The sequence below is a fragment of the Anser anser genome, assembly GCF_964211835.1.
Source record: "Anser anser genome assembly, chromosome: 2".
NCBI lineage: Eukaryota > Metazoa > Chordata > Aves > Anseriformes > Anatidae > Anser > Anser anser.
The window spans coordinates 64570097-64597886 of NC_139721.1; the positions used below are offsets into that span (position 1 = coordinate 64570097).

Here is a 27790-nt window from a genome sequence, read left to right on the forward strand (position 1 = left end):
CCAAACTGTGCTGTCCTTACTGTCACTCAGTGTCCTCTGCAACACGTCAAGAGGAAACAGACCGTTTGGGTTCGTGGCTGTAGGTTTGTTTAGCAGAGTTTCTCAGACCGAGTGTTTCCTAGACGTGTTGTTTTGTTTTCTTAGCATTCAGGGTAGCATGCATAGCTAATTCTTCCTGCATCTCAGCGATCCAGGAAGAAAGACCCGATTTTCACTTCCTTTCGAGTAACAGTTACCAAAAGTGAGACGTTTATTTGTAAAGCAGTATCTCTGAAACTGCAGACTAGATTCAGATATTTTGATCTACCCATTTTAAGAAATAATTTTTCCCTGGGGTATCGCTGGTCTCACAGGTACTCCTCATAGATAGGCTTGACGCTGATACACCTGCATCCTTCTGAGCCTGAAGAAAATAGTACTGTCCCTTTCTTCCACCTCAACAGAACCCAGACAATGTGTCCAGGTCCGAAATAGCATCCCTTTGCTGCCCATTTTGCTCCAATGCCATTGTGTGACACGGGGAACCTCAGCGGATGGCTGGGGTACAGCCTGACCATGCATGAGGTTGTTATAGAGCTTAGCTTGGCAGGTAGTAATGATTATTTTCTGAAGAAAGAAGGTTGTGCTTGTGCAGGAAGGGATACAGAAACACTTTGGAGAATGTAATCCTGTTGGTTTAAAAAGTGCAGTTTTATGAGAGTCCTGGAATTTCCATCCCTCTGAACGAATGCGTATTCCACAATGAGTACATGTGCTGTTATTTCTGGGCAAAAAGGGGTGGCTGGTTTCATGATGTGTCCTTAGACTTTAAAGTGTCAGGCAGCTTTTCTGTTCTTTATATATTCCAATACTCAAGCCAACTGGTTTGTAAATGTAGATTGCAATGCTCCTGTCAGGCTCAAAAGAGATCCCAGGTTTTTACAGTGTGACATAGTGCAGCAGTGAAAGGCTCAGCAGCACTGTGTAAGACAGTTCGGTACTCCAGGCATCCAAACTTACCGTGCTTTCTGTGGACTTTTTTTTCCCCCATTAATTAGCTGTCAATTCTAACTCAACATTATTTTTCAGTGGCCACTCCTTTCATCACTTTTAGATCAGAAATTGAAGTAATGTCCTCAGATATTTGACTCTTCCTTCAGGAAATCACTTTTTTTTTTCTCCCTCCTTTTCTTCCTCCTGGCCTCCCCCCTCTCTCCCTCTGCCTTGTATATTTCCACGGTGTTGTCCTTCTATAGGACTCAGCATTTCCAGACTTGTGGCTTTTTAACGTTGTCTGTGATTGCACCACACTCACTAGATCACATGAACTTGCAAAACTGTCAGCCCTGGTTCTTGTATATCTTGTATTTATCACCCTATGGTATCAATACACTCATTCATCTTCTTTGGCAGAACAGCTCCATCTTCTGTTTTATTTCGTGTTCTGGAAATGCAAGTTAGATAATTTCTGCTCAGAAAAAAAGGTCTCCCTTGTTCCTGCTTCCTATCCATTCACTTTGCCAGTTTTGAACCTAGTAGGTGAGTGTTCTACACTGAATTGCTGGCAATCTAGCTGAAAAAGTTGCTTCTGCCACAGAAAACAATCTAAGACTCTGTAAAGCTAGAACTCTCCTTTTTTATTTTATTTTATTTTATTTTATTATTTTATTTATTTTATTTTATTTTATTTTATTTTATTTTATTTTATTTTATTTTATTTTATTTTATATATTATATTATATTATATTATATTATATTATATTATATTATATTATATTATATTATATTATATTATATTATATTATATTATATTATATATATTTTACAGCCAGCAGCGTTCATCAGACTGCCTGCAATATCAGTATTTTCTTGCCCCATTCTTGATATATGGAACTCCACAAGCCAGTTTTCCCCTCAGGTCACTGAGTCATCATTAGCTATTTGTTATTTTTTAACTTTCCACAACTTGCTCCTCCCTGCCTGCTAGAGACAGCGCTCCTGCGTTCTCCAGTCCTTCATTTGCTTTCATCATTATAGGCTTAATTTTTGCTCCAGAGGGGCCCCCATTTTATGTAACGTTTCAGCCTGGATGCAGTTGTCTTGTTGAGCCACCAGTCATGGTCAGTACATTCATTCAGTTTTCCCACTTGATACTTGGTGCTGACAGGGCCGTCATTAGGCTGCTCTGCTCTCTTTTCCCTGTTTTTCTGCCTGTTAAGATAACATCTTGCAGTTTTTCCTTCCCTCTCTGCCACATCTTGCCTTTCCTCCTCCTCCTTCACTGTGGGGATCTGCGTGGTGTTCTGCCTTTCTTGCTTTGCCCTCTCCAGGCGTCGTGCTACCAGCAGCAGCGGTCTCTTCTGAGTGGTTGCTGCCGTATGAGCCAAGCCCTGCTACCCCGACGGGTGGATTAATAGAGTATTTCCAGCACAGGGAGGCAGAAAGAGAGTGACCAGCGAGAAGGCTTTGCTGCCTCAGGTGCAAGGAGCAAACGTGCCTGCCTCGGAGGGGCTCTTGCTTCGTGGTACGAAGGGCGTCAGTCGTCTTTGATGGTGCAATAGGTCTCTTTAGAGTTCAGGCCAGCGAGTAGAGTATGTTATGAAACGGATGTGTGTGGCCTAACATACGGGTAACTCTAGCCAGCGAAATAACATTAAAATACTTTCCATTCGGAGATGGAATTTATACTAGCCAGACTAGCTGCGGAACAAACATCTCTTGTGCTTCTGCTGCTGTTTGTGTGAGCCTGAAGGCTAACAAACAGGCAGGGAGCTCTGGCCCGCTCGGTCGGGTACAATAATAGTTTCCACTAACGATGAAGTTAGAACTGGTGGAATTTTCACAAAGCCAAAAGAACGGATCAAAAAAAATAAACCTTCGTTTCCTCCCACCCCTCCCTGTCTGTCCTTTAACCTGCACAAAGACGGCAAGCAACTGCGGAAGTAGCTACAAAAACATCTTTTCTGAGGGGGAAAATTCTGGAAGAGGCCATTGGAGTAGGGGCTGTGCTTTTAAAAATTACTGTCACAAGTGTCTAACGCTCTGCTGTGATAGCCGTGCCTCTGTTCTTCGGGACAGATGTAGCAGAAGGCTTGGCTGACCAGGAAAAAGAAAGTGTCCTTTTCCGATTAGTTCAAATGGTGAACCAAAATGAAAGTGTAAGTTCAAGAATCCTTGTATCCCATTCACAGAATCCTAGCTTACAAGTCTGAAATTGCAGAATTGTTTTGGCTGGACAACATGAGCAGGGAGCTGTTTTCGGCAGCTTTGGGTTTTCCTGATATATTTTCACATGCCCAGGGGAGGGATTTATTGCCTCTAATTATACATTTGAGATGATTGCTTGGGGTAATGACCGGCATTATCGCTGGCAGCAAATATTTACAATGCAAGCTAAAAAACATCTCGAATATTCAGCCAGCACGGTTCTGTGTTGCCATCATCTGCTGTAAAATGCTGAGGTATCCTGCAACTGCCCCTCACTAGGCTGTTACCTCGATAAGGGGATTTGGTACAGCCCTTTGGAGAGGAAGTGACTCCATTTAGGTCATATCCTCAGTCACTCGCAAGAAATGTTATTCAAGCCATTAAAAATGTAGACTTCTATTTTTTAAAATTCGATATCCTACTAAAAATTTAAAACCCGTTTTCATGACTCTTAACCAACAGCTCAAGTGCAGTAGAGCCTTGCTGGCTGTCTCCCCTTCTTACTCTGATTTGACATAAACAGTTCCTGTTTGTCTCAGCCTTTTTTGGGGGGATTATTAACCACCTCTGGCTGTGGCTGCTTCAGCTCTCTTCTAGACAATGTGCATCAAATGTCCCAAATACTCTCACTGGCATGCTCTCATTCTCTGCATGAGAAGGAAAACTGAAAACTGAATCTCTGCTTGCTGCCTGGACATTTGTGTGACCCATTGCAGTCAGGCACTGGGATGGGGCAGTACACGTGAAGCTGATTCCTTCATTTTTATTGACCATATTATAAATACTCCACATTTCCTAGATGATGAAAACCCCAGTCTAACAAGTGGCATCAGCCTTCTCAAAAATGTTCTCATTATCTCCAGAAATGAGACTGTATTTCAGGGATTTTTATGTGGGATGTATCAGTTTGAAGACTTCAATCTGAGCATTCAAATATATTTTAGATCAAAGAATGATTACCCATGCACAGGAAAAGCAGTTGCCAGGCATTTCGATTCCCATGAAGATTTTCATTATTATTAGGAAAACTATGTGCAAAATCTATAGTGAGAGATTTTCATGAATTTCGTGTAATTAATGACCTACTAAAACCAAACTTTAAACTTCTGTTTAAAAATGAAACAGTTTTAGCACATTCCCGTGAATATTGCAATCAGTCTCAGACTCCTAAAAATGAATAGAGTACAGTGAGACTGAAAATAATCTGATGCCAAGAAGGTCAGCACTGAAAATAAGAAACGTATTTCAGTCTCTTGTCTTCTGAGCTATATAAGCATTTCTTTATATTTTCATAATATATATTTTTATAAACAAAACAACTTGCTAACTATCTTTTATTTCTTTCCTGTGGGTTTTTGTTGTTGCTTTATGTAGAATACAGTAATGGAAAAAATATGTATAATAAAAAGTGTGATAGATATTTCATATAAAAAACATCTGGACTTCCAGATATGTATGTATCTATCTCCCTCCCAACAAAATAAAGTTGTCAGTAACTGAGATCCAGACTATAAAGACAGTATTTCCTAATTAAACCAGTGGATGTTAAGTGCCTAAGTAAGAATTTTAGTCCAGTGGCCCTAATCCATATGATTTCTAAACTGATAATAACTCTTTCCAACAGCCATTCAAGAAAAGCACTTTAAGAAACAAGTTGGCCAAACGATAAAAGAAGACAATGTATGTAACAAGACCGCTGTACAAGAAGGTGGACTTCTACTAGAAGTGAGTGAAAAATGCTGTCTTTTCGGGCTCTAAGTAATTTGTCTTGTTTGATGATCTATGCCAGTTAATTCCTTGTGGCAACTTGGAACAAACCATCCATCTTGGTGTGACTCACTCAAGAAGCATACTTGTGAGCTCTTGCAAGAGCAAAACTGGCAGTCATGGTAGTCCTGTCCAGTCTCTGCCAGAGCACTTGGAGCCTTACGTCCTGTAAGCGATCAGTGCCGTCCCACGGGCTGGTTCACAGTTCTTTGTCACTTGGAGTGATAGCTGAGATGTGTTTTACTTGGCACACATTTTGAGGGTACCAACAGGAGCTTGCTGGGTTTCTGATCTGAGCTAAGATTATTCTGGGACGTCTTAATTTATCCTTCTTCTTCAGCTCTGTGCTCTGAGGGAAGCTATGTGTGCAGAAGTTTTTCTTTCTATGTATTTTTATCCTCTTTAGGATGACTTTGTATTGGCAGGCCAGCGTAAAGGGGCCATACCGTTACTGAGAATTGGATCCATTAATCTGGATGAAGAATTAATACTGCTGTGAACTACTGAACCAGCTAGAGCACAGCAGTTCATTGCCATACATCTGCATTTCAACCATATGATGCAATTGTGCCTTTTATACACTGAGGATCCTTGGAAATTCCTATTTGATTAAGACTACATATGTATAGTTGTTTTGGATAGGGTAATATTTATGGTACAAAAATAATGTTTTAATGACAGCCCTGAGGTACATGTAAATGTAAATTAAATAGTAACCTCCAGCAAACAAACGCTGTATACTATTAAAGGAAAAAGAAAGATGTTTTATCGTGGGAGCCGGTATCATAACTTGTACAAGTCTATGGAATGAGAACTGGCATGCTGCTTTCCTTCCTCTTTATATTTCAGAAGATTTTAATTTTACATTTCAAAGCTAGTAACACAGATGCATTTGATTAGTTAATACAAGTGCCAAAATGAGATATTTGGCTGTCAGGTATTATTTGTAACAATTTCTATTCTCATTTAGTAGGCAGTACAGGGCTTGCAATGAATGATAAATACAGCGAGTATCTAATTTTTAATAATGGTCTCATATCTTTACTCTGCGCTTTGGTTGGTATGCATTAGGTGCCCACAAGTTATAATCCTTATGGATTCTCAAGCAGTAGCCCTACTGCTTACAGGCACATGGAGAGAACACTGGTATATAATTTCAGGTAGTTTACAAGGTGCCAAATTTTACTGACTATGCTAATGGTCTGCTTTCTATAGGGTATATGAGTCACATTCCTTTTGAATACGTGGGAGATATTTTATCCTGGATCATACTTAATATGGATTACTAACTCGATGATTAAGTGCATGTTAATAGGATTGAATTCGCCAGGCTCCGTTTATGGGCATGTCTAACCTAGAATAAAAGGGTGAATTTTCATAAGGACTTGCTGGGAGTGTTCTCTAGGGACTAAGCTTGGCTCGGATGCTCATTCAGTGGCCATGGAATGTGATGAAAAGTGGGTTTTTGTTGCTTGACCAAATTCACCATGTTAGTTATTAGGGACTGTGTGCTTTTAACTAAACAGCCGCATTAGTGATTCCTTCTGAGGAGAAGCAAACAGCCTCGCTGGTGGTTGCTATGCTTTGTGCACTGACTTGTGAATCTAGCCACTTTATTGGCTCTCAGAAGATGCTTTGCAGCTGTCAAAAGCTGCTTTCCTTTTCATGGCACCACCTTGCACTATGCGACCTCTCCTAGATTCTTTATTTAATACAAACCAGAATAATCTGACTCACCAAAATATGTGTGAATAACACTGTCCCTGACTGAAACATTCATGGAGAACTGGGGACAATTGCATTTTTCTTTCTAGTGGGTAGGATCACTCTGCTCTATGTATAGATCGACGTATGGAATAGCAAGAATCCTAATCACTGGTAAATAATTTATCCGTGCCTCTCCAGCCTTGGAACAACGTAGTACTTCCCCTTTCAGCTTAAAAGAAAACAATGGAATTAGTCTGTCTTCAAAGTATGTTTAAAATGCTTTTTATTTCTAAAGGCCTCTGCCACAACATGTGTTTTTATTTAAGATTTTATAGAGATATTTTTACAGCTACAATCAAATAGCTTTCATCAGCAATAGTAGAATAAACAATGATACCAGTTTATCAAAGACTTTCTAGTGGAGCACAGCAGGTATCTAAATAAATAATTTCTTCCAGTGTTTTAAGTTTAAGGATCACTTCTTCTGGATAAGAGAGTCTTTTTTGCCATCTTTTTGTTTTTCTTTGGAGAGAAGACAAACAAAGCTCTAATAACCAAAGTCCAATTTTATTAATGATATTTTTTCAGTATGCTCCATTCTTGCAATCTTTGCTCTCCTTGGAGACTTCAGACTCCAACTGTTTGACTGCAGTAATGATTTTTAACTTTGCACTGTCATAATATTTTCCAAGACAGGTGGTACTGCAGCCCTTGTGCAACATGTCTGCCTGTCAAAAAAGGGCCGTATTCAATTTCTGAAGCCCTTTACCGAATGCTTAAAGAACACTGGGCCAAACCCTTAACCAGAAAAGTGGGAGTATAGCTTGTATTGGCAGTCAATAAATCCAGATAGAATTTATATGCTGTGGTGGTGGGGTGGAGAAACACAATAAAATGATGACTTGGAAAAATAAAAATGAATCACTGGTAGTTATCTAGGCAATAGCCTTGATTGCAATACTCATCTCATGGCTGTTAGCCACCTCCTACTCTTTCCCCCAGCTATGCTGCACTTACAATCTCAAGTCCAGACTCAGAGTCTAGGCTGTTGTGCAGGTAATATCTCATCCCGATTTTGTAATTTCCATGTTATGCACTATCCTATCTGAAGAATTAAATGCCCACTGTTGAGAGCGAAGCCCTCTCTGGATTTGTTCTCTCCATGACAAGCAGTCAGGAAGCTTCATCATCGCTCACACTGCTTCTTGCACAATCACCACCCATCTACTCCACAGAACCCTGTTGAAATTGTTACTTTGACTTCATTGACCACCTCAAAACCGCTTCTGCAGTTTTTCTGCTCATTATAGAAGAATCACTGATGTTCAAATTTTTATCTCTGCATTTGCTGCTGAAGAAGCTATCTTCATGGTGTTTCATTCTTTTTGTCTCCTGGCCTCCTATGCCATCACTGTAGGCTGTAGCACAGGATTTATGGTATCTCTGTCTCCGGATATACTAGATATAATTATTTGCAGGTGTGAAAATAGTGTTTTACATTGAAAGCACTGCAAATGTTAAAATGAAATCTGGATGATCTATGCAGCTCCCAAGCAGATGCTGATGGAATAAGGCTGCCTGGTTCTGTCATGCCCTATCTCACTGATGAATACTGATAAAGGCCAGACCTGGCCTGTGTAGTCATTTCCATGTTCACCGGCAACTCACGCTCTTTTAGGGGAGGTCCATTTTGATTTCAGGATGTTCCAAGCCACTTTTTTACCCAGTTCATAGACAGATTTCCACCATGAATCCTCTACTGCTAAGGATAGGTACAAGAATCAAATTTCAGTGGTTTTGTCTCATGTTTTTGTTTATGACTGCACTGAAGAGACCAGTTGTCATACTATCCTGGTATTTATTATTCAATGGTATTGTACATTTACTCTTCCTAAGTGGAGATAGTGATGCATGCCTGAGTTAACTTCTTCCTGCTAAAAACAAATAATCACATAACAAAATATCAAGGTAGTGGATTTGGTTGCTATTTTGCTATAAAACCCAAGTGTTGGAGAAGGAAATGCAAGGGCCTTTCAGGTGTAATTTGAATTTCAAGCCAGCAGGGTGACTGCAGGCTCAACCTGTCTGTGCATTGAGAGGAAAGAACTCATAGCCTATTTTTTTCTACATAGTTCAGAGATAACAGGTTCCCTTACGAAAGCCTCCTTGCTCCTTGAAATCACCTGTTCTTTCAGCTGGAACATCTTCACCTTCCTGCAGCCCTCTCCACTCTTCCGGAGCAGCTGGAGGTAACTACTCTGATCTTTTTTCATTTGAGCATGTCAGGAGACTGAGCCCAGGAGACCTGCATGTTCAATGTGTGTGCTTAGCAGCAGGCTGCTGCATCCTTTGGGATCCCATTGTGCCAATGAAAGAAACTTCATTTGACTTGGCCAAACACAGGACAGGCTTCTCAGTTTTCACTGGTGGCAGAAATAACAAATTGTTAACGTTTTGCATATCGACTAGCAAAGTCTCTATGGCAAAAGTCTCATTCTCCATCCCTCCCAAACCGTTGTATGATTTTTACTTAAATTTTTAGGCAAGGACTGTCAAGATGCTCGGCATCTTAAAAATTATCTTAAAATCACGTCCGCCTTCAGAAGTGGAGAAAGGTGAAAACTAGTTTTGGTGGTGTCACCTTTAGAATTCTCCAGCAGTATCAATATCCTCAGCTCCATTATATTGTCTACTTAATCATTTAAAACCAGATTTTCCAAACTGAGTTTCTGTGTTTTGCAGACGTGCTTTTGTTCCTGCATTTGGCAGATGAATATTGCTGACTTGAGTTGCAATTAACATGACTAGTGAGGCAAAAGAGGTATCTAGCTACAAAACTGGCAGCATTTGTGCTTGGAATTGACTGTTGGTGCAAAGCAGAAAGCATAGTCAGGTGCAGGCACTTTTTCACACCTGAGAAGTCCTTTATACATTCTTTTTAAATTTCATATCACAGGTTTGGGCGCTAATATGAATAGGAAATTTTCATTCTTGCTTGGTAGTTCCCAATGAAGTCAATGAGGTGTTTGTTTTATTATTAGCTTTAACACGAGATAGAGATTGAGTTTTGATCAAAACCAATGAAGGTCAGTTGTAGTTTTTATCTAAGTAAAGGATTCAGGGCTTAATGCAATGCAAGCTTGAAACATATTATTTATCAATATGTAGTTACTTTGAAAGTGGCTGTGAATAATAAGATTCTGGTCGTTACTTTGAACAGAGAGGTGTACGTGCACATTTTGGCACTGAAAGGTATTTCCAGGTGGCCTCTACTAACAGTTTGAACTAGAGTTCAGGTTTCATTCCAAGGGAGCTGGAAAATGATACATTAGAAAACATCCTATTGGTGCTGTTCTTCACCCTGTGTAAGGAAATAACATAGGAAACCTTTTCCCACTTGGTTTCCTGTAATTTTTTTAAACTTGTTAGTGTAATTCCACTTCCTCCTTCCAAACTGATTTATGTAATCAGTACTTGATAAAACTGTGCTCTTGAAAAAGGTACTCCAGTTTGAATTTCAGTCTGAGAGCAAGAGATTTTACTCTTCCTGTTATTTTTTAATTTAAACTTGAAAAGGAAGATTGGGAGTCAGACAAAAGTGCACGGTTGTTATCCAGGGCTATGACCAAGGCACAGACTTCAGAAGTCGGAAGCTGGTAGAGAGAGACTTTTGATTTATTCTGGTGTTGAATTCCTTTTCAGCTTTCAACAGTGCTCTCTCTCTTACCACAGTATTTCTAAACTAAAGCTGTTAGATTATGATACAGTGCTTCACCTTTTAATCTATGGATTTAAAATACAGCTACCAAAATAGGAAATTCCTATAAAGAGCTCACGGTCTCAGTGCATTTTCTTTTTCATTTAATAACTTCCAAAAGTTACCCAAATAACCCTTTTGCTTTCCTCTGTTTTCAGACGTGAACCTTCTCCCAGTAATTCAGATGACATGATTTAAGCTGACATTAGTCTCTTGAGATGATTAACAGAGAATATGTCCATGAAGTAAAGAGCCATAAATGGGGTCAGGAGTAACTTGCCATCTTTATCACATGCGTACATTCACTTTCTTCTTGGCAGGCACAGGCGAAACACAAAGGAACATTTCAGAGGTCTTCGTCCTTTTTTTTTTTTTCTTTTCAAATAGACATATTTCTAAAATCCAGACTTTAAAATTGGCATGGGAACAATGTTTTACAAAAAATATCCCTTCTGCTGCCCTTTAAACAAATAACTAATGTTCTCACTCTTTTTTTTGTTTCTCTTTTTTGAAAAAATCTGGTCTGAAAAGCCTGTGACTTCTAAATACCAATAGATTTCTACTCCAGTCCTCAGTGCTACTGTTACTAGTGCAGCGATCACAGTGCTGCCACAGTGCCTGGGATCCTCAAATACAGGCTGCAGCGTAGTTCAGCTTGACAGTGTGCTGAACAACAGAAACAGATGTGATCCCTTCTCTTCAGATTTACAATCTTGTTGTGAGACAAGAGATGACAAATGCTTTCCAATGGACAACAGGGCACATGGAAATAATGCAGCAAAATGGTAACCATAATAGCCGGGAGTCATCGGGTACGAGCAGCCTGGGCTGTGGAAGTCCTGACTTTCGCAAGAGTTTTAAGGAATAATTTTAAGGAAAAAAATCAGGTACCTTTGCAGATGCTTGCATGGAGACTTAGCAACATGGGAGACACCACTGAATACTTGTTTTCAAATATTGCCTAAGCGTGAGAGAGAGAAACACGTTGGACTGATGAGACAGTACTTAGCTTCTCCAACATGGAATGGGAGATTATAATTGAGAGCAAGCTGTGAGCAGCTCTGAAAATCGGGATAAGTAGCTTATGTTGAATGTGATAGAGAAGGAGGAGCCAGTAGCCAGTGCAGGTGTGCAGAGAGGAGAGGCAGCATCACTTTGGTTTGGTATTGGTATCAGAGAAGTCAGCTTCCATTTGTCAGGGCAGAGGCAAACGTGCTGCAGTGCTTTAGATGTGAGAAGAGGAGGCCTAGCTGAGAAACTGTAGGTGTACTGGTGAATGAAGAAGCTGTCCATCAGCTTTGGACACAGTCCAGATGTGAATCCAAATTTAAGATCCCCTACTTCTGTCTCCAGGCTGCTCATCACAGCAAACTCCACCCGAGCTCACTTTTCACAACCACTTCCTCTGTTTCTGCTCAGGCTATTTCAGTGCCTCTGGAGACAGTCCAATGGCCACGTGACTTCCTCCGCAACAAAACATATTCTCCAGTTTCAACTCAATTAGTTTTTTCCCCTCCCTGACTTCAGAAATAATCCTTGGCAACTGTTCTCACCAATCAATAGGTTCAATGTCTGGATGTGAGCACTGCATCGTATCGATGCGCAGGGATTTAGTCTGTTACTAGAACTGGATGACTTGCGTCCAAGTAGCTAGGGCAATCATAACACACTGTTCTTTCCGTACAAGTTTATTGATGAATGTTTGCTTTTGGGAGAGTGTCCATTTTTTGAAGATGACAAAGTCATGTATTGTAATCATTATAATAATTTTTTAAAAATAGAAACACTTTAAATACTGCCTACATTCATAGATAATTCACATTTTTGAAATCTTACATTGTTAGCTTGTCTGCAACTGGTGAAATTATAAATTAATAGCCTAAATGTGTATTTACAGCTGACGCTTCCAGTAAATTCCTCATTCTTAAGTCAGAAAAGTTAATGATCTAGCTGTCTTCCCAGTAAGGCAAAGTGACAATCATGAAAGCAGATCCAGTCAAGACTGTATGTTGTCTTAAGATTTTTTTCAAATTTGCAATATTTTTTCTTTGTGGTTATGAAGATTTCAAAAGAAAACAAATACATACTTTTAAAATATGTAAATATTTTTTGGTAATCACTGAATGAAAATACTTCTAAAAGTATTTACAGAAATACTGAGTACCTTTCTTGTTTTTTGCCTACCTCGTTTAATACAACTGGAATATGCTTTTTGACAGCTTTGAACTGAAATGAAAACTGCTATTAAAAAGCATGACATTGACCATTAAATGTACTGTTTTCTATTGTCAAGGATATAGTATTGATTTGGAGAAAGGAGGAGAGATAAGGACCCTTCAGATAGTTCTGTTCCTGTTCCAGGAACTTCAACAGAAATTACCATCATTCTAATTTTAACTGTCTTTGAAATTTTATGAGTAGAAAAAAGAAAAAAAAATAGATAGCTTCTATATCCTGTTTTAATTTGAATTCTTCCAGGAATTCCTAGATGCAAAAGCTGATGGTGGCCAAAAACCAGGCATTTTCTCCAACACATTTCATATCCTTTCCCCTCCTCCCAATAGTGCAAAACCCCCAGAGTTCTCTAACTGGACTTTTTTAACAATAAGAAAACCAGTGTCTGCTCAGACTAAACCCTCAGAAGGGTTTAGGGGAGGGCTTCACCTGGCCTAAAACTCGGCTTAAGATTTGCAACTGTTGCTGTTGCTTAGAGGAGCTGTCTCTTCTAACTTTTCATCCTACCTTCTTCCAGATGATCCACTATCATCCACCTGATACCTCGATTACAGAAGGCATTGCTTACCGCTTGTAGCACATTAACAGCAGAACCAATACCTGCTACTAGTGTGGGGCAATGTATGTTTTATACAAGGTTACTTCCAGTTTACAAAGCATGCATAAGATGGTAACTAGCACAGTAAGACGGTTCCCAGACCCAAATTCTGGAACACCACTCTCCCTTAAAAGCCCTGCTGACCTGAAATGGTGTTTGAAAAAGCCATTTGCCCATCTATTACCGAACCGAATGTGAAGTACAGATTGTTTTGCCTTTTTTCCCCCGCTCCAAAAATATTTCTGTATTAGAAAATGCAATATCTAGTGCTAAATGCATAGAAAAGTTGTGCTCTGAAATTGGGACACTACATTCAGCTTACAGTGTATAGGCTTCAACATTGTCTCTTTTAGGTTTTCGTTCCTTGCAATGAGATGTCTGTCCTTCGTGCTAGTTAACAGCTTGTAAATATGAATAAAAGTCAGCTGTGGATGGAATATTATGATGGCTTCTTCTCTTCACGATTTGATACACTTACGTATAAATAGCACTGAAAAAAAATCCAGATATTTTGTCCTTACATATGTATAATTGTCCGACATTTTGGATAAATATTACTCAAGATTCTTTTCAGTAAGTTATTTCTGTGGAAGATAATGGGTAATCTTACTACATTTGTTATTGCAAAGACTACCTAACTAAATTTGTTATTAGAAGTGCAGGGTAGTAAGCAATCAATGCTTCATTTTGAGTCTTCTCAAATGGAATTAATCAGGCTGGCATTTTCTATATTGAAATTGTTGAAGAGAAGACTGAAAAACCCAGAGCAGCTGTAGGACTCAGAAAGAATGATGGGCTGAACTTGCGCTGAAGATATGATATTGCCCCATCTTTACTTCCATCTGTGAATAGAACATCTGGTTTTGAGAAAATGGAATGAGAAACTGCATAAATCACTGTAAAGTCTGTTTCTATTTCCAAGTGTAGTCCAGGGCACAGTGTTTGTGAAAGAGCATTGACAGTAGGGTTCCATTACTGGTAGAGCAAAATTTTAAATTCAGTGTCCATGATTAACGAGGAGGCTAAAGAAAAAGATATGCACGACTGTGTCAAACTTCACTATCCTGTTGTGATAATTGCTTAGGTAAATGACATGTTACTCACATAGGTACTTGTTAGCATATCCAGTAATCATGGTACCTATATCTATGTATTAATAAACAAAATATGTTTTTTTTTCTTCTTCTGACAGTTCTAGAATTCATACTCTGAATATTCTTCTTCTTTAGGTTCCTATAAACAGTCCCCACTACTTTTATAACGTCTGCTAATCTCAGGTGGTATTCATATACTCACTTCCCATATGAAATCCCCATTTTTAATGCAAAGAAAAGAATTGTGGTTTTGTTGTTGTTGTTGTTTTTATCAATTAGACATGAAAAATCTACCAAATCTTGTCATCGGTAGTAAGCGTTGTTGGTACTATTTTATTTTTTTTTCCTAAACAAACATGCCATATGACAAATCTGTACCAAGATACTTGGTGTCACCCATTAATTAACTTTTGCAGAAAAAAGTTTCCCTAACCTGTCTTTAAGCTATTAATTAGTATTGCTCAGCTCTGGAAGCCCGTAGCACGATCTGCATTCTAATTTCCAGTGTTTAGCTCTCGTGAAAACAACTGGATTCAGTTGGCATGTATCACTTTCCAGAGTGTACTGTATCAACTTTTTGCAAATACAAAATCAAATGATGCTTGAGATCAGTCTGCATACAGCTCTTGTTTCTCAATACCATCTTTGGCAGAGTGGTTGATTTTGAGGCCCCAGGCTCATCAGAGGCCAGCATTTTATGCCTATAGGAAAGAAGAGAGGCCCTACCCCAAGGACTTGACACAGACTTAGCGAGCTTTGTTGCAAGAGCTTAACTTGGAAGGAAATTAAAAGAAAGAAAAACTGCATTTGCAGTTCTGCATCATGCAATCAAAATAACTTTAAAAGCAAAGTTTTTCTTGGTTATTGTGTCCAATATTTATTACATATCAAGCATATCAAAAACAATATCACCATGGTTTAAAATGCGTTTACATGTGTGCACACATTACAGTCTCACCCTCCAGGGAGCTACTATGTTTTTATGAAAGTTTATAGCTTACATTTACCAGAGCCCAATGACTTACATTTTCCTAACTGATTTCCAGGAGGCCAGTTTTGTCTGCTGCCTCTTGACGAGCCACAGCATTCCAGCTCCTCCGTTAGACTGAAGGCACATATGTAAACAAGTATCTCCAAAGCTGATCTATTTCCTCGGTGGAAGTGATATGATAGTGAAAAATGGAGTAAGGAGGGGTTTCACGAAGCGAATCATTCAGAATCGCCCATGTCTTTCAGATGGTGGAGCTGGTCCATCCAACAGTAAATGTGAGGTGCAGGACTCAAGTGCTTCCAGCAACGTGGACGATCTTTGAAAATTTTGCGGGGCCCTGCTCTGAGCAGTGCAGCACTAGAGGCTGAATTTCCATACCGTCTTTAAGGAGCCTGAAATGATATCCAGGCTCAAGGAGATAGGAAGGAATGTGAATGTGGTTTTATGTGGGAAGACCAGAAGAATGAAAGGAGCATAATGATCATATGTGTGCATTTCTTTGTATTTGAAAAGAAACATTGCTGCTGCGGGTTCACCCTTGAATATTTTCCCTTGGTTCCACTGCCATGCATGCAGCTGCCTCTGAAAACCAGTCAGACCCAACACCCCCTCCGAAAGCATCCCATGTAAACCAGGGCTGTAGGCTTCAGCCCGTAGGATCTATTTCCTCCCTTGGCTCCAATGATGGAAATTTATATTCTGTTTTGCTTCTTTAGCCTGAAAACTAACCAGGACATGCAAGTCTTTGATCAAAACTGAATGCTAAAAACAATTCTGCCACTCCCCCTTTGCATTGACTAGTGCTTAGTCACCCAAATATTCCTTTTGAAGTTGCTTTGTAGATACCAAAGAAACACATAAGAGTCCGGAGGGCTAACAGATACTGTACTCGCCAAGCAAAGGCCATCTTCTGATGTCACTAGATACAGTATTTCTGAATAGTCTTTTATGCTGGGTTTTATTGCAGGGTTCTGTAACAGTTTCTTTTCTTTTGGGTTTATAAAGGGAAGCTCAGGGATGCCGGGGTGATTTTTGAGAAGGGTAATTGTGAATCCTAAAAACACCAGTGGAAAGAAATACTGATTCATTAAACAATACGGTTAAAGACAGAAGGCGCATTAACCGTCCGCGTTTTCCTCCTAATACTCACAAGACTTCAGCGCGAAAGACAAGAGCGAGTATATCATTTCCAGAGTTTTTAAATAGCTACTTATTTAGATCACCAGAAAATGGCCCCATCCTACAGAGGACGCAAAACCCAGCAATGCACTATTAAATGAAACGGTTCCAGATAAACTGCGAGCCAACTGACCCTGGAAATTTAGTACCCAAGTTGCGTGACTCGAAAATCTGTTCAAAGCGAGGCATGGCTGCAGGCCTTGACTGTTGTACTTTAGTAACCATAGCGACACGGTCTCTGGAGACCTAATGCTAGTGAATTTTCCTTTATTTCAAGGAAGGGTAATAAGAGAAATGTGGCTTGGAACTTCTTCTTCTTTTTTTTTTTTCTTTTTTTTTTTTTCCTTTTCTTATTTTTACTATGCCATGACCTTGACCAAAATATCTTTGAAGTATTTACTGGCTGATTTTCTGCTATGGGACCAGAAAAAAAAAAAAAAATCAGGATATATAAAGGCTGTTGCCAAAGGAAGTCCTATCTTCCTCAAAATATTTGCCTTCGTTCCCAAAGAGAACCTCTTTTCTAATAATGTTTCTAAAACTTCTTAATGGAAGGAACTGATAACTTTCATCTCGCAGCTACTGAGGGCACCAGAATAATGTTGTACTCTCTTTGAACTGACAGATTAATTGTTTTTTGTTTCAGTAGCAGGTGCAGCTTTTCGTGAGTACATAATTGGATGTACATGTTTTTCAAAAGAACACAGGCCCCTGTCTGGTGCCAAGCTCTTTTTTTTTTTTCCATGTGGAAAAAAAAAAAAAAGAGTGATTTCATTTTTTAAGTACAATGTAAAAAACTCATGTAAGTGTTTTTTAAAAAGCCAAATACAAACAAACAAATGTCCACAATACATATTTAAGTCTGTCTCACATCTTTCAGCTATTATCCTGGATTAGAAATTCCATCTGTCATTGAATCCATATGGTTTACCAAATGGCAATTTACAACCATGTATTTTTGCAGATTAGAAGTTAGTTGGTTTCTGTTGCAGAAGTTCCAGTGTCCACGGTAATGCCTTTGTTTGCCTGTGTTTGTGTGCGTGGGTGCATCCCTGTGCGCACGTGTGTGCGTGGAAGTATATGCAAATGGCTAAAAATTGTAGTACGATGCAAGTGGACTTTGTTGATTAAAACACACCAGTTGCACACAATGGAAAAAATGTTGGTGTTGAGCTACGGAGTTAGGATATTTCCTCCCCTAAATCCACGAGCCCTATTTTACGCTTTCCGTTATTTCTGCTCAAAGGAATAAACTGAGAAGAGGAAAGCTGCTCTTGACTTCCCTGTGTTTTGGGCAGGCACATGCCCTTTGCAGAGCTTTAGGAGGCTTCTGGCTACCTGGCCAGCTTGTCGTGCAACAGGCAGAGTGAGCTGCACGGGTGTGAGGCTGGTCGATGTCCTCTTTCCTTTTCCTCCTTCGAGGTTATTGATAATCCATGCAGATTCTTGCTGTGCTTCTGACACAGCACCCCAGTGCAGTCTCCCATGCACTAGGAATCAGAGAAAGCTGTCACTGAGGCCTGGAATTTTAGTTCAGAAACTGAGAATTTTAAAAATCATAAACGGAGCCGTATGTGTTGTTGTCCTGCTAAATATGAGACCTGCTAATTTATACCCATAAAGCTGTGAATAGTTTTTGTTCATTCTCATGGATTGAAGCTGCCTGTCTCTTCCACTTGGTGCAATAAATTATCAGCATTCTGGCCAGAATAATGCAAAATCATCATGCGGTGTTCCTTTAAAGGGCTCGAACATGAGGTTTCGTATGATACCTGAGATAATTATTTGAGAGGTCAGAAGAGGTCTTTTCCTACTAATTTGCAATCATTACTACCCATGTCTGGGGTACCAGACCTGTGCTAGCAAATGCCCTCCACCTTTTCCCCAGCTGTGGTCACTAGGTAAGAAAAGTATAAATCTCAGCCCAGCTCTTGGTTCTGTTCCAATTTGTCTGTGCTACAGATGTCAGATTTCGCACTGAAGAGCACTTCAAGGTAATTCTGAGAAAACAGAAAAATTTGCAGTCATGGGTAAGACTCAGTGGATAAGAAGTTCTACTCCATGTCCAGCTTGTCTCTTTTTAGTGTGGTTGAAGCAGCAGGTTTCTCAGCTAAAACGAGGTTTAGACACATGGAATTTGTGTTAATCCTCAATGGTTTCATGTGGCTCCATAAAAGTTGTTGTTGCACCGCAGTGGGTTTTACTTTTCCTGCCTGCAAGGCAGAGCATCTGATGTCTGTGTTTGGGGTCATGAAAACCAGGCGATGCATAGTTAAGAGATCTTAACTCAGAAAAGGACATCAGCATTTTGAGAACAAAACAAAAACAAAGAGGGGAAACTTTGTAATTCTCTTCATTTACATACCTTCCTCGAATCCATACTTGTTTGTGGATTAACCTCAACACATGGCTCCTTCAACTTCTCTTCCACTTCTTTACTTTTGCTCCTTCCCACCCTTCCTTAGTACCTCCTCCAACCTCAGAGACGTAGCTGCCAGTCCACTGTTGTGAACCCGTAGAAATAAACATGATCCCAATTCTCCTTCCCATTTTTACAAACCACGGCACCTGGTCCAGCCCAACTTGGGCTCCATGAAAGAAAAACTTACGCAAAGAAAAACCTTCATCCCACTGTGGGGGTGGAGAGCAAGTTTTACTTTTTAAAGCAAAGACTGATCTCTTAGGCTACACGTCTATATGTTCTACATGTTCGTAACTGCTAGCTGCCCTGGCTCTATGTATTGAACTGGAGATCTTTCAGAAAGTGCACAGTAACTGCCACAGGAATCCACACAAAGGAGCTCCCTTGAATGTCCTATGGTTATCTTTGTGGAAATTTTTTAGTCTGCCCAAATTAAAAGGCCTGCCAGATGTTCAAATTGTAATAAAATTCCTAACATCACATCATTGATGGTTTCATTGCTGTGAAGATGAGCCCAAACAGAGAAGATGCCAAAAATGCTTTCTTGCCTCCACTTGATATTGGAAATGGATATGACAGATACTGTCTTCAGAGGCTCCTCTCAGTGCAGTGAAAGGCACAGATGTGAAGATGTAGAAATTCTGGCACATTGTCGTCTGTTTGGTGAGGTACTGGAATGAATTTGGGCATTTTTTTTTTTTATAGCAGAAAATAGCACCAACCTGGTAAGAGCTTGTGGTTCAATAGTAGACACGGATAACTTGTAAACAACACTAATCCAGCCTAGCCAGAGATAATGCTTACTCTGAAAAGGATCGGTATTGATGGAGCTGATCTGGAGATAAGCATGGTTTGCCCTTGGCTGCTCTTACAGCTGACTCGTGGTCAGCACTGATTTGATCAAAACAGTTGCTGTTACTGCTCTTTCCAAATGTAGGTAAGCCTTTGCAGTCTCACTACTTGATTTTTCAGTCACCATTTCACAGCTTCTTCAAGACCCAGAGCTCCTGGCCACATGTGGCCCCACTGGGCCAAGTTTCCAAAGGTGCTCCACATTTATGACTGGGGCCAAATCTTCTGAGGAGGTCGGCCTATTGTATGCTGAACTCTTGAAATTCTGCCCACCATTGTCACAGTGGGAACAGGCTTTAAGCAGTCTTGGAAATCTGGTCCTTATTTAGGAACCAAAAAGAGAACCAAGCTCTCAAAAAACATGTCAGTGTATCTGGTTACTGAGCAATAGAAAATCTGCCCCCATTGTGCTTCAGGATTAATATACACGTCGCGGCAACTGTAAATTAAGAGGAAGGTGAAGTAAGGATAATTATGATAGAGCAGTGCTTCTTCAGCATCTGTTTGAACTATAATCTCAAAAGACCTCAAAACCATCATGTGAAAGGATCATCTAAACTGCCTTGGAATGCGAGCCTGATGGAGTCAAGACATGTCATTGAATCTTTATCAAGGGAGGAGAGGCAAAATTAGTCAGGCTGCGTGCAGTGTGATGGATGGTAATGTTCGTGTCACGTATCTGATTTAATCCTTGCCTTTAATTTTAGATTTTTCTCGTTGCTTTCCTTGCGTCACTGAGTCTATAAGAATGAATTCAGGTTTTTTTTTTCTAGACTAAACATTGGTCTTTATCAATGAAATATTTATTGACTAATTTTTATATTAATTGTATTTATGCAATTTTCCTGTGTATGTGTTTTTATAGAAGCTTAAAAAAACTACTATACTTCAAAACACACATCCGATTTTAAAGCCATAACTACAAAAGCACATGTATTTCATTTTCTTGTTGGAGATTATTATATTATCTGTATGTTTCAGTGCACAGAAATTCAAAGCAATTGTCCTGGAATGGAATGTTTTAAATTAAAAGCAGCAAAAAAGTAGTAGATGGTTGTTATTAAATTTTAATTATGTGAATTAATGCCAATTTAAATTTAAAATAGATAATGATATCATAACGTAATATTGTAGTTATCTTGTAATTAGCTAACTTAACTTTTTTTAGTAAGCATGTTCCAGATTGTTATTCATTATTTCGTATTAGCAAAAAGAGGTCTTTCTGCAAAGGTATGGAAACTACAAGAATGTTTGTAAGGAACCAAACATTTTGATACTTCCATATATTCACATTAGGAATAGCAATATATTCGGTAAGTATCTTATTAGGCAGTAAGTTACAATTGTAGTACAAGACACACTGGATGAGAACAATGGTTGTCATATAATGAGACTTCTAAAAAGAGAAGACGTTTCAGGCAAAACATACATGAAATTTAAAACAATTCTACCATATGAGTCCCAGCAATTTTACTATGAATTATAAACAAGAATGCCATATTTATTCTGTATTTATTTGTACTTTTGTTTTTGCTTTTAAAAGATAATATTGTACAGGCTTATAATCCCAAAGGCCCCAAATCGGATTCTATTTAACTGAACAGCAATTCAGATAGAACACTGAAAACTGATATCACACATGATAAAAGCTTGAAAATGTGAATCAACATACAGCACATAACTGTTAAACTTTTGATCAAAGTCCCTTTTTTTTACTAAATGTACGCAAAATCTGTATCAGCCTCTGGAAAAACATGGTGTCCAGCGTCTTTGCAGAGTGATTTTTTCATATCTACTCTACACATAAAAGGTGAAAAGGAAAGAATTGTTCACTGCCCCTTCCTATAAGACAGCTAGATGGTGTCAAACAACAGTAGTAAGTAGCAGGCTCAAAGAAACAAAATGAAGTAGTTCTTCACTTTCAAGTTATTCCACCTGTAACTAAGCTGTGCACCTCTGGTGTAACAGCTTGGGGATATTAAAAACTTTCATATGGTTTCAAAATGCAGTTGGACAAAGTTGTTAAGGTATATTAAAATAGTTAGGGCTATGAAGGGGATATTAAAAGGGTTATTAAAAAAGTTATTGAAGACAAGGGAAGCACTTGAGTTGTGGGTGGCGGGAAGACTTTTCTAGGAAAATAACAGCATATGCTTGTCTTGTTCTTGCACTCTTCCCTGGAGATTCACTACTGGAGACAGGATGCTGGGAATGGCTGGACCTTTGGCACAATCGGGTCTGGCCACGCATTTCAGACAAAACAAATGAAGCTGAAAACATTTCTACCAACTAAATCACAGAAATGTTACTCTGAATTAAAAAAAAAAAAAAAAAAAAAGAAAGAAAGAAAGAAAGAAAGAAAGAAAGAAAGAAAGAAAGGCAGGCAGGCTATATTTCTGCTGTATTTATTTGTTCTTTCTCGTTGGCATTTAAAAGGTAATATTCCATAGGTTCATAATCCCAAAGACCTTAAACTCATATTTGAAATCTAGAGGAGACCAGACTTGAACATTCTTAAATTTATTGTATTTCATACCCATTTTGCTCTTCACTTTCTGATGATCATTTTAATTACTTTATTTCCCCTTCTTTAGTCACTGAATGGTTTTGCATTGGTGGTGAGTGCAGATGGAATGATATTTTATGCATCATCAACAATTGTGGACTACCTAGGGTTTCATCAGGTAAATATATTAGTAAATATTTAGACTGCTTAATATTACACTGACTTTCTAATGACTTTCTTGCAGTCATGCCTGCTAAATGGCTTTCTAAAATGCAGACCAGCATGTTCTATTGTCCTATTCTTCTACTGCTGATTGGACATGCATTATTACTGAAATTAAGTTATTTTACTATGCCATTTTAGACTATTTATTTATTTATTGTGATATGATGGATGAAGATGAATTCCTTGTATAGTTGCAAAAGAGTTTCCTTTTGCAAAGCTTTTTTTTTAACAGAAACATGATCTACTATAAAAATAAGATGTGTCTAAATGTTTGTTTTCAATTTTAGTATAAGGTGCTGCTATTCTAGACCAGTGTCCCACATAGAGTAAATATATTATATAGTCACAAAATAACATAACAATGTAGTTGGAAAGGACCTCTGGAGGTCATATAGTCCAACCTGCTGCTCAGGGCAAGTTGCTCATATATTCATCTAGTTAAGTTTTGAGATTCTACAACTCCTCTGGGAGAGCTGTTCCAGTGTTTTACCACCCTGACTGTATTTTTTCAGTTGCATCAAGCCCCAGATTCCCAGTTTACAACTTGTGCCTGCTGCTTCTTGTCCTTCCACATTGTTTGTCTGAAAGGAGTCTGGCTTTATCTCTTCTACACCCTCTTATTTGGTAGATATAGACAGCAGCAAGCTCTTCCTGAAGCTTTCTCTTCTTAAGGCTGAACAAACCCCATTCTTCTCTCCTCACCTGATAATGTCATGTGCTCCAGCCCTTGGTACCGCTCTCCTGGACTCACTTTAGTATGTTAATATCTTTCTTTTCCTGGAGAGCCCAAAATTAGAGAGGATTTTGCCTCTGTTGAACTTTCTGAGGTTCCCATCAGCCCTTTTTACAGCTTGTCAAGGTCTCTCTAAATAGCAGTCTAACTCTCTCCAATTGGTATCCTCAGCTAAACCTTTTGAGAATGCACTCTACCCCACCATCCTTTTGTCAAGAAATTACACAATGCTGGGCCCAGGATCAGTCCCTGAGGGATGCTACCAGAAACTGTCTGCCAGTTGGACTTTTATGGCTCACATTTGCAATGTGCTAAAAAGAGTTAAGAACAAAAATAATCACTTAGGATATTAAGTCAAAAAGCTGGTTTGAGAAACAGGGATTTCCTCAATCAGTCTGTGCTCTGAAGGTATCCTACACCAGTCATTATTTTAACAAAAGTGTCATCCTAAATTCTTTACTTAGAGGGTGGTGAGGCACTGGCACAGGTTGCCCAGAGATGCTGTGGATGCCCCATCCCTGGAGGTGTTCAAGGCCAGGTTGGATGGGACTTTGGGCAACCTGGTCTAGTGGGAGGTGTCCCTGCCTATGGCTGGGGGTTGGAACTGGGTGGTCTTAAGGTCGCTTCCAGCCCAAACCATTCTGTGATTCTATAATTCTAAAGATTAGAGCCTGCCCTGCTAAGACTACAGATTAAATATTGTTATATTTTTTTCAGACCGATGTAATGCACCAAAACATATATGATTACATTCACGTGGATGATCGTCAGGATTTTTGTAGACAACTGCACTGGGCCATGAATCCTCCCCAGATGTTGTCCGGACAGCAAACACAGACAGAAACAGGTAGGATTATATAGTGTTGATTGGAAACATAGGCATCACTGCAAAATTAGAACAGCCCTCCACCTACAACCATGTTTGTTCTTCAAGTCAGATTCTTCACTGGAAAGCTGCATACTGGTCTTTTATAATATTAATGTCCCATAGATAATGTTTCTTCCTGATCTGGGACATTTATAAGGTAGTGTGTGCTATTGAGCCTAGAATATTGATGTTTCCTTTATTTTTCTCTGACTAATGTACTTATGGATATTCTTACCCATGCAGAATGAACAACATCAGTGTTCATCCTACCAATCTTTACTAATCTTTTCTTCACACTGATCAAGACGTTAGTATTTTATCTCATTAATGAGGAAAGAAATGCAAAATTTTTCTGTGCAGTATCACAGTGGTGACATAATTTTCTGCCACTTGTTTTCCCATGTAAAGTTATGTGGATAGGAGTCTTCAGAAGAACATGTAGGTTTAGGAATACATTTTTTCCTCTGAGGCTGTATTTCCCTAGGATAGGAAGTGGACATGTATGCTCAAGGTGTCTCCTACATGAGGATTTCAGCTAAGGCTGAAATCATGACTACAAAAAATACAGTGGGGTTGAAATTTTTAACTTTATACAGAATTGATCCCAGCAAAATGTATGCATTTTATGAGCAGAAAAGGAAATAACCTGTTTTCAAGAGGGGTGGTAGGCTGGGGGTGGGGAGTGGGGAGAAAGTTGCAAGAAGTCCTTCAGCAGCCTTTATGAAGTTGTTAGGAACAGTGTCATGTAACTTCGGTAGAATTCCAAAGTTTGGTAGAATGTTTGCTTTGCAAGAGTCTTACGGACATCACAAGAACTTCGCAGAATGTTATAGAAATTATGCAGAAAACAAATGAAACAATGTGCATGAAGATTTCAAGCTATAAAAGGTTATAAACATTTGGATTTTTTGTCCTAAGTATATACAGTGAAGAATTTCAATTCCTGATTTCATACTTCTGTATAAATACTTGTATGTGTCTTTTGGGAAATAAGTGTTTCAAAAGCTATGCACCTGTAGTCCAAAACTGGCAAATACTTCATTAAAAATTGAAGAGGCAACAGCTGAACATTAGCTAATTAGCCACTGCTCATTCTTTTTCTTGCATTAGCATTTTTCCTGATTTCGTTCCTTTTTCTGATGTACTGTCTCCAATCTCTGATCTCAAAAACAGTAGCATCTGTCACCCTACTTTGCATCCTTAAAAACACAAAAATTCATGAAATACAGAATTCAAAGCTTCTGAAGAAACTCACCTGAGTCCCATTGTAGAACTTTTTTTTCTTTTGGCAGAGCATGTGCAGATGTGTCTATGCATGACACAGTTAAATATTTACTATTCCATAAAACAATATTTAACCATTTCCATAACAGCTTCTTCAAGTAGGTACAGAACATCATATTTCGTAGTGTGATCTGATATATATTGCCTCCACTGTTGTTTATAGGAGAAGAATATATTCTCAGTAAATTGTTTAAAGCACAAGAGAATGACAGCACGACAACAGATTATTCTTCCTTCTTAACTCGTTGTTTCATCTGTCGAGTTCGCTGCTTGTTGGACAGTACTTCTGGCTTTCTTGTAAGTATAATTTCACTTAGACAACTGCAGTCATGAGTACTAGATCATATTACTTCATAAGAAAAATATTGGAACATTAATAGATTTATTGCAGACAGCCATGGATAGGATACAATTTTCATTTGCTGTACTCGAAGAAATACCTAAAAACATTTATTAATATTTATAAAGAATGATGGAAGAAAAGGAGGCTGTAATATTTCAAGTTGAAAGAATTGATAAACTTTTATGTTTTAAGTTCTTTCGGACACTATCTGTCTCCATTTGCACTGGCCCTAGAACAAGGGCGGCAAGCCTAAATTTCAACCATTCAACCATTCAACCATTCAACCATTCAACCATTTCAACTCAAACAAAAGCAGGAGGTGTACAGGAGGTGAATAAGGGACAGGCCCTTTGGGATGTATGTAGGGACATTTTCAGAGTATGCAGAAATGTGATAAGGAAGGCCAAGGCCCATTTGGTATTAAGTCTGGCTAGGGATTTCAAGGATGACAAGAATGGCTTCTTCAAATACATCAATAACAAAAGGAAAACAGGGAAAATGTGAACCCAGTATTGAATGGGAGCAGGGACCCTGGCGACCGAGAATGCAGAGAAGGCAGATACTGAATGCCTCCTTTGCTTCAGTCTTCATTGCCAAGTCCAGCCCTCAAGTATCTTGGACCCAGGAGACCAGGGAGAAAGTCTGGAGGAAGACTTTCTCTAGCTTGAGGAGGATTGGGTTAGAGATCATTCAGGCAAACCTGATATCCACAAGTTCAAGCGCCCTGATGGATGCACTGACGAGTGCTGAGGGAGCTGGCAGACATCATCGCTAGGCCACTTTTGATCAGCTTTGAAAGGTCATGGCAATCAGGAGAGGTGCCTGAGGCTGGAAGAAAGCAAATGTCACCCCAGTCTTCAAAAAGGGAAAGAAGGAGGTCCCAGGGAACTACAGGCCAGTCAGCCTCACCCCAACCCCTGCAAAGGAGGTGGAACAGCTCCTCCTGGAGGCCATCTCTAAGCATGTAGAAGAAGAGAAGTTGACTATCAGGAGGAGTCAACGTGGATCCACCAAAGGTAACTCAAGCTTAACCAACTTGATTGCCTTCTATGATGAGACAATGGCTGGATAGATCAGGAGAGAGCATTGGATATTGTCTACCTGGGCTTCAGCAAGGCTTTTGACACTGTCAAACATGAGTAATATCCTCATGGGCAAGCTACCAAAGTGCAGGCTGGATGAGTGGATGGTGGGGTGGATTGAGAACAGGCTGAATGGCAGGTCTTAGAGGGTTGTGATCAATGGCACAGAGTCTAGCTGGAGACTTGTAGCTAGCGGTGTCCCTCAGGGGTCAGTACTGGGTCCCCAGTATCATTTAGCTTACCTATCAGTGACTTGGATGAAGGAATAGAGTGCACAAAGTTTGCTGATGATAAAAATCTGGAAGGAGTAGCTGATGCTCCAGAGGGCTCTGCTGCCATTCAGAAGGATCTCAACAGGCTGGAGAGATGGGCAGAGAGGAAGACCTTGAAATTCTGCAAAGGCAAGTGCAGGGTCCTGCACCTGGAGAGGAATAACCTCATGCAGCAGTAGAAGCTGGGGGCTGACGCACTGGAAAGTAGCTCTGCGGAGAAGGACCTGGGGGTCCTGGTGGACAACAAGTTAACCATGAGCCAGCAGTGTGCCCTTGTGGCCAAGAAGGCCAATGGTAGCCTGGGACTCCTTTGGAAGAACATTGCTGTCAGGCTGGGGAGGCGATCCTCCCCTCTACTCAGCCCTGGTGAGGCCTCACCTGGAGGGCTGTGCTCAGTTCTGGGCTCCCCAGTACAAGAGGGACGCGGGGCTCCTGGAGCAAGTCCAATGAAGGGCTGCTAAAAAGACAAAAGCACTGGAGCATCTCCCTTATGAGGAAAGGCTGAGGGAGCTAGGCCTATTCAGTCTGGAGAAGGGAAGAGAAGGCTTGGGGGGATCTGATGAACGTCTGTAAGTTTCTGAAGGGAGGGTGTCAGGAGGATGGGGCCAGACTCTTTTATGTGGTGCCCAGTGACACAACGAGCGTCGATGAGCACAAACTGCAACGCAGGAAGACCCGTCTGAACATGA

General features: G+C 39.7%; 1 protein-coding gene across 3 annotated transcripts in view; it reads left to right on the forward strand.

Annotated features, from left to right (window-relative positions):
- The window catches only part of AHRR (aryl hydrocarbon receptor repressor), a 92187-nt gene that overhangs the window by 52594 nt on the left and 11803 nt on the right, over positions 1-27790 (forward strand). For 2 of the 3 annotated variants that reach the window (XM_083825777.1, XM_083825778.1), the window contains exons 4-7: positions 4811-4911; positions 22383-22472; positions 23970-24099; positions 25568-25701. In XM_083825777.1, coding sequence (XP_083681903.1) covers positions 4811-4911; positions 22383-22472; positions 23970-24099; positions 25568-25701 — 455 coding nt within the window. Of the gene's footprint in view, positions 1-1957; positions 2100-4810; positions 4912-22382; positions 22473-23969; positions 24100-25567; positions 25702-27790 lie in introns of those variants that run through there. The other variant, XM_083825779.1, reaches the window with a different exon arrangement.